This window comes from Propithecus coquereli, unplaced genomic scaffold (genome assembly GCF_000956105.1).
Source record: "Propithecus coquereli isolate 6110/MARCELLA unplaced genomic scaffold, Pcoq_1.0 Scaffold1, whole genome shotgun sequence".
NCBI classification, from domain to species: Eukaryota; Metazoa; Chordata; class Mammalia; order Primates; family Indriidae; genus Propithecus; species Propithecus coquereli.
In genome coordinates, this window is record NW_012133857.1 from 17,196,846 (window position 1) to 17,211,725 (window position 14,880).

The following is a 14,880-nucleotide window of genomic DNA, read 5'->3' on the forward strand; positions in this document are numbered from 1 at the left end:
TTTTTATACTTTACTTACATACTTATACTAGTATACTTATACTATTTTTCATGATTAAAAAAAGCAAAGTAAAACCAAGAGATTCAATTTAATTATGAAATTTTTTTAAAATCTATTTTTAGCTTTTACATAGTTATGCATGAAAATTGGTAAAAGACTTTAGGGAAACATCACCAGTACATATCAAGAACTTTCCAACTTGCATTCTTTGTCCCAATAACCCTGTTTTGCGGAATCTAGCCTATATTGCTCAGTGCCTTGCAATTCCATTTATAACGAGGAAAAGAAGAGCCAAAGTCCCCGAGAAATAGGAATGTGGTTGCAAAGTCCTAAACTTCCAAAAGATAGGCTATTTGGTAGCCATTAGATTTAAAATCAGAACGTAGCATTTTATGTACATTATGCTCCTAGTGTGTGTGTGTGTTTGTGTGTGTATGTAAACAAACATGTATAAAACAAAGACATGTTTAATAGGGCCTATTTCCTAGTGGCAGGAGAACAAGTATTTATTTCATTTTCCTAATACATTTTTAACATTTCAAATACTGTACGATGAGCATATATTATTAATATTTTTATAAGTAAATAATTATATTTGTAATAATGAACTAATTGTATTACTCACAAATTTATTAAATGGAATAGACTAACAAGGGTTAACCTAACAATTGTTCGTTGAGCCCAACTGTCACCAGAAATAAACAAACAAAAAAGTGGGAAACCCAAACTTAAGTATGAAAATACACATACAATTGCGTTGATTCATGGTACAGACAGCTATAGTCGGAAGTATGATGGTTTATAAATGGTGGGTTGTCTTGCGTGGGACAAGTCTAAAAGTGCCTTTGTTTATTAGTAATGTTTATTTCCCACCAGAAAGAGAGGTCATGTTTGACCTTCAGTCAAAAGCCCAGTCCATGTCAGATGCTTAGAGCAACACTGATGGGAGCCTGGCAAATCCATTAAAATGGCAGGTGTGTGGTTAAGCTGTGGAGTCTCCTACCCCATGTGAGCCTCAGTTGGTAGGCGTTGCCTGCCCCACTCGCACCCCCAGTTGGAGGGAAGGACTACCTCAGTTTAAAACTGGGAAAGATGAAGCTAGGTGAGGATGGCATTTGCCCAGTTTGCTACTTGGAGAGTGTTGTACCGAGCAGTATAACCTCTTGTGTCGTGCTCATCATGGCGGAAGGGAGGCATTCTGCGCTCCCAGCAGAGGCAGAAGAGCACAGTCGTTCCCAAGACCAACTTCAGAGTGAGCTGGAGGTGGCGTGGAGGCCCTGCCCGCCAGTTCTCACTTGTCACCTTGGGCCTAGCACACGATCCCCCTGAGCCTTGGTTTCCTCATTGTCATAATGGGGTACAAACACCTCCCTTACAGGGTCTCCCTGAGAAGCACACGAACAGCACTTGCTCAGGGCCCATTCACACCAAGTGCTCAATTAGAAGTGGTGTCAGCCATGGCAGGGGCAGTAATGTTAATATTACTAATAAGCCTAGTAACATTATACCTTGTTTAACAAAGATAAATTTCATAAAGTAAAAGCAGAAATGGTTTTGAAACACTGATATAATCTGGTGTTCTTAAAAAAATAGACAAAAGAACTTTATTATTAAGCTAAAAACAAAGAATTAATTTTAAAATCCCTAATATCTCAATGCTTTCTAGTCCCAGACTTAATTTTTAGTGTCTCAAAAATTCAAAGTTTTCTTTCAGAATTTCTAATTTAAGATATGTGAATGTTTTCTATTTAAATAAAACAAAATTATAAAATATGACTTTCTTGATATGCTAAAGCAATACAAACTCTACTCATAACATTGCTAAAATGCAACTGTCTTTTCTTTTGAAAGGCAAAGAAACATCCAAATAAAAACAATGGAATTTTAAAAATTGTTTTCTTATCAGTTGTTCTTACATCCCTAAATAGATACAAACACCCTCTTTCCTTCTATATAGACATGGAGGTAGAAGACTGAAAAAAGTTTTTTCATAAAGCCCATTGAATTGGAATATCATGGCATTAATGTCAATACCACTAGTGTGAAGTCTGGGATAGTTTTGAAGGGGACATCTCAGGACACCCGATGTTCTGCTTTTCTTGCTTCTAGATGCAATTCTGTAGATTAGTTTTATTGACCCAGAGGCAATCTTGAACTCAAAGAATTGGTTTTGCCATTTGGTGTCTCTTCTGTATTTCTTAATAGATTTAGAACACCTGTATCCATCATTTGACACACTAGATGTGTTCCCTGAAAAAACAGTATATCAATCGACACGTTATGCTCAAGGCCCTGGAAGAGTTGTCATTTAAAGGACACCTGCATGGAATACCTTTATGAAATACAGAATTAGGCAACCTCAAATGGGTGGACTTGAGTCAGAGATGCATTTATTTTTCTGATTGCATTAGAGAGAGAACACAATGAAGAACACCATTTCAACGTGGAAGCTAATCAAAATCAGTACAATTCAGTGAATGATTTGAAAACCAAATCTATGTCAAAATATAAATGTAAGTCAAGTCTATATCAAATCAATGTCAAATTACCATCAGTGGTTTGAATCTGACTTTGCTGGTTCTCATAGAAGGCGATTTCCTTTGTGGAAGTTACGAGAACTGAAGCAACGGCTCTGCATGGGCTGCCAGACATCTCATGCCAACGGAGTCAACTGAAATGACCCTCCAGGGTAAAGTGGAGCGGTTGTGCAATTGTGTACAGCAATGCTACCAAGAAGTTCAAAAACAGAAAGTTAGATGTTTATCCCTTCGAATTAACTAGAAGGATTTTGGAAAACCCAACCAAGTTTCATGAGGTACAAAAATGTCAGGCAAGGACTAATGCCATGGTATGGATTTTCTTTTTCCAGAAATGACTCACGAAATTGAACCACTTGCTGAATCATGAACCCTGTGTGCTTGGATTTTACCCATCTGTACTCGCCCAGGCCTGGAACACATTAGATGATTTGCAGGCCGGATACTTCTGAAGCATCTGTCCCTTCTTCCCTGGCTCCCTTCCTCCATACCAACCTCCTTCCCAGTGTGTTCCTTCCCGACCTCCTTTAATATTTGTAATTATTATTAATTATAATTAACTACCCCCAACTGCTTTCTAAAGCATATTATTTAACTATTAAGGTCATGATATTCTATCATGGGATAAAGAAAAAAAAATCTTTCTATTTTGTTTATGCAATTCAGATGGAGAGAGAGATGAAGTTCAAACTTGGTGAAATAGTGAGTGGATTACAAAGAAGCATAAGACCTTTTCTCCCCTGGCCTGGAACGGTCTTCGAGAGATTAATTGCACTTAGTGGATGTGCCAGGCACTGTGCTAGGTGCTTTATGTGTATAATTCTACTTAATCCTTCCAAGAACTCTAAGTGTTATTCCTATTTTAAGGATGATTTGCTTGGTTGCCTCTTTCACTGCACCCTGAGATCCTGAAGGCAAAACATGGCATTTGTCTTTGCACCCCAAAGCAGGAGACTGCCGGCAGAGTGATTGGCACACAGCCTCTGGCACCAGGTGGGCCAAGGCTCACATCTCCACCCTGCTGCCTTCTGTGACCTGCAGCAAGGTACTTGGCCTCTTCAGCTTCACTTCCTTCGCTTGTGAAATGTGCACAGACACTTTGCAAGGTCTGTGTCAGGGTTAAATTTAAGGCTACATAGATATAAAACATTAAAGCAATGTCTGGTCATGAGTGGCAAGCCATGTTTGGCAATGGATATGGATAGGTGGGTATATGGATGGATGGTTGGAAGCATGGATGGATCAATAAAAGTGACTCAAGTTTGAGTAATCTGCTCTAGGATGTTATTTCATGTCTTTTTGCTTCTGTAACTCATACTTCTTCTCTTCCCTGTGCTGCTAAGCAAGTCACAGAGTTCAACTAAGCTGTTAAAAAAAAGTCCTTTTCCTTTTTCACTGTGACATCAGCTGGACATGATGAGCCTTCTGGCCCTAGCAGCAGCAGCAGCATGTGGGCAGCAGCCTCTCAGCACGTCCCTTACACTCTCCGTCTAACCACGCTGACGCAGGCTCAGTACAGGAAGTTCCTCAGTGAGGGATCCGCAAGCAAGCAGAGGCCGTACAATGTAAAAGAGGGAGAGCTAGCCCCATAGTCTTATCTGAATTCTGGTACCAGTTCTCTACGACTCCTTTCCTCGCTGGGCCTCATTTATAAAATAAATAAAAGGATGCTATTGGAATAAATTCATTCAAGGGTCGTTTGCTGAGCGCTTCTTGTGTACCAGGCCGTATGCTAAATACCATGGATGAAAAGAGGGATTACTCCCAGCTTCTGCCTTTGGAGTTCACAGGCTCTACACAATTCCCAGCATTTCTTCCCGCCACAGTGTTCAGTGACTTTGCTGCATTAACAGTTTGCACAAATTTGGTCCTAGATGGTATCTTTGGTTGTAGAGTAAATATGATTATCTTTGTAGTGAAGTTTGGAAACATCTGGTTCCCATTTCCACTTAGTTAGGGAAGGTTTTATGGAGGAAGCAGCATTTCAGGGGGTCTTTAAACAAGAGGAAGGTTTTGTCTCAGGGCCCTGAAGCTCCGACAGTTGGCCGTGTTTTCAGGCATCTATTTGGGAGGTGTCTAAACCACGTTTGTGAAAATACGAACATTCGCCCACAACGGGGGGTCAGTTATATGTCATAGCTCATCATAAATATTAACCAAATTCCAATACCTCGTGATAATCCTCATTATTATTATTACTGAGCATTCTTGAAATAAGCAGGCTGTACCTCAATAAACAAAGCAGTTTCCAAAACAGCTTTCAGATAGGTTAATCAGTAATATTCTCTTGCCCATGGCTTTATGTGTGTGTTCCTGGTCAAAAGCAGCATTTTCCCTCTAGCTAGATGTTTACTCATAAAACATATTCCCTGCTTAATGACATAGTATCACTGGGGAAAAAAAGGGAAAGAACATCAAATTTTCCTGAATAATAACAATTTTATTAGAAGAAAGCAGTTTTTATATTCTCATATAGATGTTCCAACATTATCCCCCATTGTCATTCACAAATGTGTGTTCAGATTGTTAAAAAGAGAGAGAAAGAACAAACAAATTCAACAATTTAGTTCATACAAGATGCAGTTAAAGTTCAAAGAGGGAAATCTGTTTACTTTTCTATTTAAACAACTTAAAATGCAGTGAAATCTCACATAAGAATTCAGGATCTCCAAATCACAGATGCAAGTAATAATGATTCAGCAAGAAAAGGGGATATGTCTTGCCTAAAAGCAAAACATCATTTACGTAGCATTCTCAAGGATTAAGTGACTACACTTTACAGAGGTAATCAAATGCAAAGCAAGAGGAAATGTTACTTAAAAGATTTACTTATTCTTATTTCTTATTCTTATTCTCCACTGATATTTTGTTAGGGCCTTATATTATGTAGGGTTCAGGTATCTTGCAAAAATGTTGAAAAATGCCAGTGCATAATGAAAATCTGAACAACGGTTGGTGTTCTTAATTTGTCTAGAATTTTAGAGGGAAGCAGTTTATCCAAGTAGTGTCACAAAAGACAAATCATATTGCTTACATTGAACAAACCAGCTTTTCAATTAAAAATAGTGCCTACTTCTTCTAAATCTCCCACTATAAAGAACATCCAAAATACTAATAATCAAATATAATATGTTTAACCCAGAATATAAAAACTTTATTATAATAGTATTTTCAATGTCAAAGTGTTGCCGTAGTTTGTTTAAAGGACTATTTTGATCTTTATAGAAAAAGGATTTTTGAAATAGGGTTTTTAATTTTTTATTATAATTTTACTTTAGTTTTATTTTTAGGCCTTAATCTTTATTGCAGTCATATGCTGTTAGGTGTTTATTTATAAAATACTTTCTATAGATGAGAATTTAGGGGGATGTTCTTTACAATTTCAGTCATACAGAAAAGACATCGAAAAAGCCATTTCTGTGTCTACCACTCAGATTTAAGAAATATAAATATTTTATCATATTTACTTCAGAGTTTTTAAAAATTATTTTTTTGGTGGAGTGAAACATTGCAAATATCGGCAGGGTTGCCATGAGCTGACTGTCCTGTAGGAGAGCACAGCTCTTATCACGTGGCTCTCAACACAGTTTCTCTGTTTCAGGTTCCAGCAATTGCTCCATCCCCTCCCTTTTCTGGTTTGGTAGGGCTCCCACTCCAGTTTCTAGCACCTAAGCTCTGCCCTAGTCCTTCAAAGGGTACCCTGTATTCTGCCTGCACCTTTGCAAATAATCCCTTGTTAAACTTTCCTCAAATCACCCACTTTGAGTGTGCTGCTTATTTTCTGCTGGGATGTGATAGCCAAAAGTTTGCATCCTGTCTGTCTGCGTCAGTTATGTTTTTATAATAGGTATCTGTACCTACCTATACTTTTACACACTTTTACTTTAAACACTTATATGTGTTTAAATTTTTATGTGAATGATTTCATATGACATGTATCCTTCTGCAACTTGCTTTATTTTCCAAATATTGTTTGAGATTTATCCACTTTGTTATGTAAATATTTAGTCATTTAGGTTTTAGGAAAGATTACACAATACACTTCAGGTTCTGCAATTAGGAAAAAAATTCTCAGAAAAAATATCTAGAATTACTTTGAGTTCATTAAATGTATATATCTATGTATATATTTATACATATAGCCAATGGTGACTTAGGAGTCTTTTGGTTCTATCAGTGAAACATGCTACTCCTTTTTTTCCCCTTCTTTCAAAGTAGCTTCTTAGATCATGAATTAAATTATTGAATAAAGGGATTTTAAAAGATGCATACATGAGCAAAGTCTCTCAATTAAAATTGGACACCATTAAAGCTGCCAGAAGACCTCATGATTATCACTAACAGTAGTGGAAATCTAAAGAATATGAGAGTAAAACTGACAGCCAGAGTCAGCTAATGTTAACATCAGCAAAGTAGCAGCGTTGATACAGTGCTCCCTTTTCAGCCCTGAGACATAATAGGATTCACTTGCCATGTTTTAGTGGATTTTTACCTGTGTTCTTCCTCTGATGGTGTTTATATCTCCACGAGGGGCCGTGTCTCCAGAGAAAACGTCCTTCTGCACTTACCCAGTACATTCTTAATAGATTCTTTTGCTGACATTTTGTGTCCAGTATTGGGGACAAGGGATATTACAATGGCAGAAGGGGGTGGGAGATTTGGGGATTGGGGGCAGGCAGGTGGCCATTGGAAGAGGTAGGTACAGAGGACGCTTTTGGTCTGAGGACAGGAGGGAAAGGTCCAGGGAGTTTGGCTATAGAGGGTCTCTACATAGCCACATTCTTCTCAAGTCCTCCTTTTCAGATCTGCATCTCCCTGCTGTTCTCACCAACTAATTTGTACTGAGTGTTATTCGATGACTTTCCACTCTCCTGCTCTCCCGTTGTCATGGAGTGTGAAAACTGGAGGGCGTGGGTGACATCTCTTTCCACCCCGACCTCATTACCCCTCATTCCACCCAGGCAATGGCCCTTGGGGATTCCCAGGTCATTGGAAAATTTAAGCTCCAAGGAAAGTAGAAGATGCCAGGGAGCTGGCTTCCCTTCTGTTCAAGCCACACTTGAGAAAGTGGGTGTGAAATAACCTCTGCTCCCCTGTCACATTCTTGGATCCTGCACATCCTAATGAACCAATGATTTTCTTTTTTAAATGTCTCATCTGATATTTAAAGATATACATAGCTGTATTTTTCAACCTCTTAGTATTATTCCTTTCCTGTCAAGGCAAAGGTTATTGACAGAACTAATAGCTGATACATTCTGTCTTTGTTCCAACTAGGGTAGGTAACTAAGTGACATTGGCTGCCATTTAAATGCATTTTTACTGGTAAGACCCATGCTCTGGAAAAGGCTTTCTTAATCTCCCGGGACCTTGTGCCTGCAATTCACCCTTATTGCCACTAGATGGTGGCAGTGTCGTTTCATAGAGCGCAGGTTAACGTTCCTTACAGGTGTTTAAAGGAAGATGCCACAGAAAGGCAGCTGTGTTCTCACAAATTATACACACGTACATAAATTTCTATGTATTTTAGTATAATAGTATACATTTATATTATGTACTCTATTAACAAAGTCAATATGTTGATCAGTTTTACTAAGAAAACAATAAACATAAGAGCAAACTATAGAAGAAATTTGATATTTGAGGAGTTAGTGAACCAGCCTTTGTTCTTGGCTTACAGCCAGTCCTCTTCCCAGGCTGAGTTTGCCATTTGCGCACAACCTTCCCTCTGAGCCCAAGCCTCCAGGGTTAGCAGATCTGGCAGGAGGCTCTGCTGCAAACTACCTGGCAGCCCTTGAGTGGGCTGCCAAGCGTGCTGCCCTTAGCTTGAGTGGATGCCTTCTTGGGGCCAGCCCCTGCTCACTGCCTTTCTCCAGGGTTTGGCGCTCATCCTCAGGGACTTCCAGCTGCAGGAGAAGCAGAGGGTCCTGCCACCAGTGCTGACGGAGATGTGAAGAAGGCAAGCAAAATAGATGTCCTTCAACTGTGAAGGCTGCCCAGCCAGCATGTAGCCACACGGCTCCCGTCCACAGGGGCTCGCTGGGCACTAGCATGTGCTTGCAACCTGTGTCCTGTCCTGGCTTCTTTCCTGGCAGGTTCTTGCATCTCTGTCCTGTTGTGGCCAGGCAGACTCTCTGATTTTGCATTTCTTGTCCAGGCTCTTTTTTCAAAGCAGCCAAATTTCTACTAATTATGAGGTTTTGTTGTAAAATCCTAACGACAATAGTTTTTTTATACCATCATAAAGTCTGATCATTTCTTCACATGCTATCTATTACCATTCAGTATTTGGGTACTTTGAGGGTATCTGCATTTTTTCCCTTGTAGGAAAAACACACAACCACTCACCTTGGGAATGTTGGGATCATTTTTCCTTTGGCCTTTCTGGCTTTAGCAATTCCTCCTCTGTGTGGGTTGTACATGGCACTTGGGACCACCTCAATGGGTATCCAGCGCTACCTAGGTCATTTATGGACCAAACTGGCACCTTTGTGGGTTAGGACTCTTCTGTTGCGAGTCACAAATCTAATTCATGTTCATTTGGGCAAAAAGAAAACTTACTTGGCTCAAGCAACCCAATAATGGAAAAAAGCATTGGTGGAAGTGACCTTGGGAATGAAGGTATCCAGGGACTGGTACCCTCCCTCCCTGTCCCTCTCCTTCTCCACACAGATCACACACACACACACACACACACACACACACACACACACACACACACACATCTCTCCTCTTCTTTGTGGGTTTATTTTATTTTTTCAGTTTAGTTGCCTGTCTATGGCCGGCAGGCTTGCATTCTTTTAACCATCCACGAAGGAGAGTAAAGAGCCTTTCCCACTAGCTCCGGGTAGGAAAGAGAAGAAAATCCTAGGTAGCCTAGCTTGAATGCTGTGCCTAATTAGTAAACCAATCGGTGCAGCCCAGGCCGTGTGTGTGAGTGTGAGTGTGCACAGCCGGAGTTGGATGTCCAGGCGCATACTCAGGATGGGACACGTTAGCTGCCAAAACCCTTGTGGTTGGAGGGGGTGAAGAGGGTTTTCCTGAAGGAAGGGGGTGATAATGGCAGAAGAAGGAAAAGCAAGGTACTGGGCAATTTAAAATATGTCTGTCTACCCCTGCATTGTTCCATTTATAACTATCCCTAAGTATAAAGCAAATGGAATGAAATTGCTCTGCAGCAGGGAACTTTCTCCTGGTGGTGTTAAACTGGCTTACAAGAAGCATTCTGAATCTGTCATATAAACCCCGACAGATATCCATAAATGCCAGACATTTTTACTTTAGTTCATGCTAAACCTGAAGAAGAGAGCCTCTGTGCTCACTGAATGAGAGCCGGCATTGCAGCCCCACCCAGCTCTTCGTCCGCTGCCGCGTGAGCTTTTCTGTCTCTGTTAGTGAACTTGAGGTTCTTTGGGGATAAGATCCAGGCCTTATTCCTGGTTGTCTTTCCAGCACATGGCATGGAACTTGGCACATGGCTAATGCTCAAGGAATGTTTATCAAGGGCATCAATGAATAGTAATAACTAGACCAGCAACAAAATGGATAGACCACAAATCTGGTGTTGTTCTGCTATCTGGGACCACAACCTAGGGCTGGTCACATGGCTGCCTAGTGCCATCAGTGGGAAACTAATCAGGCATTAGGAATAGAGGCCTGGCATGGCTGCATGGACCTTGCACATGAGTTCAAATGCATATTCATGTGAGCCTACATACATGATTAACATGGGACGCTGACAGGAAGCAGTCAATCTGTTGAGCAAGTTTGTGTTTTATGAACCAGATGTTCGGTATTATTATTCATCATTTCCTTTGATACCAGAACGATCCCCATTATGTAGCATGGGAAATGAAGGATATGGAATAATACACCCTTATTATACAACAGAGTACCACAATCATGCGTTTCGGAGGCCTTTTCAAAGCCTGGGCAAGTATAATTGAACGGCAATTCATTTTAAGATTCCCACTTGGACTTCAGTTAATGGGATTTTACCCAGATGGACCATGGTGACCCCCATCTCCTGCTCCTACCCTTTGGAAAATGAATGTTGACTCTATGTCTGCGTTTTTCTTGGAAGCCACGTGTATGAATCATAGGCGGCACTGTTGCCTCAGCAGCAGCTACAGGTTGGGGGGTCATAGAAAAGCAGGGACCCCCCCAGTGTGTAGGGGGACAGGGTTTCTGGCCATGGTTGGCTGCATAACTTCTGCTTGGTGGTCTGGGGAAAAACTCTTGCCATTGGCTGCTATTTCCTATGGCAGGAGTACAGAATTCCTTTCAATCATAAAGTGCTTACAGTGCAAACGAACTTGCGAATTGATGTTCCTTCTACATAAAATGTTTAAGATTCACAGAGTCCAGACCTGTGGAGGCCGGGAATGATGGATTTGTTGGGTGCAGAAGAGGGCCTCGATGTTGTGCAAGTGGTGTTTCTGTGCATAATGATGAGCTGGTGCACATGGGGAAGCCTACAGGTGAGGGCTCTCGCCAGGCGAGACTGCCCCTAGGAGAGGAGTACGTGTGATCACAGGCCCACCTGTAAACTGCAGCCAGATTGAACTCACTGCATTTCCTTTGTTTACCTGGGGCTGGTTACAAATGAGTGGTTTCAGTACCAATGCAATATCATGGAGATTTTTTTTTTAAGTAATGATGCAGTAATTATATTTGGAATTAGCCCCTGAGGGAAGTTGATACTATATTCTGGCTTAATATTTTGAAGTTAGTTTTCCATGAGCTTGTGTTTGTGCCAGGACAATTACTAGTGATTTATAACTGATTTTTACTGGTTGCAGGAAAAATGCTTCATTTCTCATTATTGTCAATGGTATGTTTTGATTTCTTCCGTGATCCATGTTGGCATTGCTTGAAATTTTGATTTGAGTTGAAAAGTGGAAGTTGTCCAGGGTTATGGATCAACTCAAATCAGTTTTCTTTATAGCATTAAGGATTAATCAAGGAGTCAGAATATGGGAAGACTTCTAGTTCTAAGAGAGCTGTTTACTGTGGGTTGGTTCTGCCTTTGAAAATGGTCTTACGTGCCTCCAGTGGCGGCTGTGGTATGCTTTGAGTATTTTTAGCAAGATGTCGCAACTATGTTTCCATACTGTTATATACTGTATATACTGGTTGACTTGGTTCCTGGCAACAATGACTGTCAACATCATCTCACAGTTGATATTATTTGGTTATTCATATTGATAAGGTAAATTTGTTTACTTATTCTGACACCCAAATTAGGCTGCCCCCAAATAATAAGTTATATGATTCCATGTATATTATTATACATGATTACCATGTATACTATTAGTCAGAGTTCTTTGGAGAAACAGAACCAATAGAAGAGGTACATATAGAGAGGCTATGTATAAAGAGAGAGAGACAGGGGCATTATTTTAAGGAATTGGCATACACAATTGTGGGGACTGGCAAGTCTGAAATCGGTAAGGGAGGCTGGCAGGCTGGAAATTCCAGTAAGAGTTGATGTTGCAGTCTTGAGTTTGAAGGCAATCTGGAGGAAGAATTCCTTCTTCCTTGGGGGACCTATCTTTTCTCTTAAGACTTTCAACTGATTGGATGAGACACACCCACGTTATGGAGGGTAATCTTCTTTACTCAAAGTCTACTGAATTAAATGTTAATCCTATCTAAAAAATGCCTTCCCAGCAACATTAGACTGGTGGTTGGTCAAGTAACTAGGCACCATGGCCTAGCCAGGTTGACACATGAAATTAACCATGACACCACTGAGTTCCCAGTCCCTGAAGGACTGTGAGATTCTTGCCTCATCCTACTTGTGATGGAGGAATACAGGCCCATTCTGATATAGATGTGAAACTATTAAAAACATGGCCCCTCCATCCCTGTTGAGAGTTTTTCCCAACACCTGCCAGCTTCTTTTTAGCCATCGTGATTATTGATGGAGATGAGGTAAGAAGGATTGCCCCATAACAATGCTCTTGACTTTTAGTATACATACTAATTAGTAAAATAATTATTCACATTCAGAGTGTCTGGAATGGGGTCTTGGGACTATTTCTAACAAGCAGTCAGGTGCTGCAGGTGCTGCTGCCCTGTGTACCACACTGCAGTCGTGACGCCCTGTAGCTCCGATAATCTATTGCAAGAACAAGATGAAAGATGGACGGAGCTTAATGACTTTTACTCAAGAGACCAGCCAGTCTACGGGGGCTTCAAACACTTAGATTTTAAGATCTTCTCTTTATTATGCTTTTCCCCAAGAAGACTGAGAAAACAACACCTGGTTATTCTTTGGAACTAAAGCTATAGAGGGGAAGTGCCCAAACATCAGAAAATACCTTAGACTGAGCCTTGAACGGGCTGTGAAACCAGAAAGTATCACTCTCCCGTCAGACGTGCCCGGCCAGTTTTGATGCCTGTCAGCAGTACCTCAAGCCTTAATCTTGCTTCGGACTCTGCTACTTACTAGCTGTGTAAACTTGAAGTCAAGGCAAGGAGACTAGCATCCTCTGAGCACCTCCATTGCCAGGTACCATGCTGGGCAGTTTTATATTTTATCTTTATGGTAACAATGCTGGGGAATAGTTAGCATTATTTCATATGAGGCTTAACTAGTGCAGTTAAGAAAGATTCAAAGCTGAGAATTAGAACCAGGTTTGTCTTGGGCCAACGCCTGCTGTGTTCCAGAACTCTCTTTCCCCATTTGTTTTGGGGCAGAGTAGGGGTCCCTGCCCGGCTCCCAACACCGCGTGAAAAGCAGATGGGATGGTGGGTCTCCATGGTCTGTGCGCAACCCGAAGGCTCACTGAAGTGTGTCATGTGCCATAAGCCAGGGCTCCTTCTTCCAAGAGAAATGATTAGCTTCGTAGTCATGATTTTAGGCGTCAGGTGACCAAGTAATGTTTTTCATTGTGTTTTTGTTTTGTTTGTTTTCCATCTGGGACTGGCATTCAGAAATCTGTAGAGGTAAAGGGGCCTTGAGTCAGCTACCGTAGGGAGGATAAATCCTTCCAGATTCTGTCATTTCCGGCACGGGCAACTCACAAGACCCCTTATGCTTGTGCCTTTGGATCCTGATTTTTAGATTAAAGAGAAGCATTATTATTGAACATAAATATCTGGGAAGTAAAATAGTAAAATAAATCCATGGCAATAAAATAAAACAAATCGGTAAGATCCACACAAGGCTCTACTTGAACCCAAATGGCTGAAAGCAGGGAACGGATCAGCTGGAGTGGCTGGAGGCAGCTCACTTTGTTTCCCCAGCCGGGGACCAGGACTGTCATCTGCAAATCAGGTGGAGACACATTGTGCCGGGCCCTCCACTAAAGGCTTCAGCAGGTGTCGGTCCACTCGTCACAGCCCCTGGTCAGGAAAGGGCATGATGGCCCAGGGGCTTGGCCTCCCCAGCCGAGGTTTCCAGACCCTTCCTGGGTAACCAGCTTTTCTCTCCCCATCCAGCTCACTGATGATCAGGGCCCCGTCCTGATGACCACCGTGGCCATGCCTGTGTTCAGTAAGCAGAACGAAACCGTGAGTACGGCAGCTGCGCTTCCTGCCTGATGCTCAGAGGGTGGTTTTCTCAGACCCCTCTCTGACCCGAGCTCTGTTTTTTGTTTTTTTGTTTTTTTAAGGAGAGAGTGCATATAATTTTTCCTTACTGTTTTATCCTGCTGCTAGAATCAACACATCAAAATTAAATGAGAGGAATTCAAGCAGGCATCATGTTAGAGTTTGCAGTCCCTTTCCAAAATTTGCGTTAAAGGACCGTAGGAGGAAAAACCCCAGAGACAGTCCCTGGTTAGGGTGGGCTGATGTATCTTTGGATTATAGTTACCTGCCTTTTATCAGTTTCCTAGGACTGTGATAATAAAGTGCCATAAACTGGGTGGTGCAGAAAACAGAAATTGATCCTCACACAGTTCTAGAGGCTGGAAGTCGGAAGTCACAATGTCGGCTGGGCTGTGCTCCCTCTGACAGCTCTAGGGAAGAGCTTTTCCTTGCCTCTTTCAGCCTGTGAGGGCCCCCGGCACTCCTTGGCTTGTGGCAGCATCTCTCCAATCTCTGCCTCTGTCTTCACACCTGCTCTTACCTGTGCTCCCCTCTTCTTATAAGGAGACCAGTCATTGGATTCAGGGCCTGCCCTAAACCCAGGATGATTTCATCTTGAGGTCCTTAACTATTACATCTGTGAAGACCCTATTTCCAAACAACATTACATTCTGAGGTTCTGGGTGAACATGAACTTGGGCAACACTGTTCAACCCACCATAAGCCTTAAAGGAAACAACAGACAGCAGAAATTTGTACATCCTTCCCCATGACCTCTCTGACATTAGAAAGTTTCAGCAAATCA

At 41.4% G+C, this 14,880-nt stretch overlaps 1 protein-coding gene across 1 annotated transcript in view; it reads left to right on the plus strand.

Moving 5' to 3' along the window:
* Positions 1-14,880, plus strand: part of CACNA2D3 (calcium channel, voltage-dependent, alpha 2/delta subunit 3) — an 869,108-nt gene that overhangs the window by 642,924 nt on the left and 211,304 nt on the right. The window contains exon 15 of the mRNA XM_012643362.1: positions 13,986-14,057. Within this exon, the coding sequence (XP_012498816.1) occupies positions 13,986-14,057 (72 nt within the window). The remainder of the gene's footprint in view (positions 1-13,985; positions 14,058-14,880) is intronic.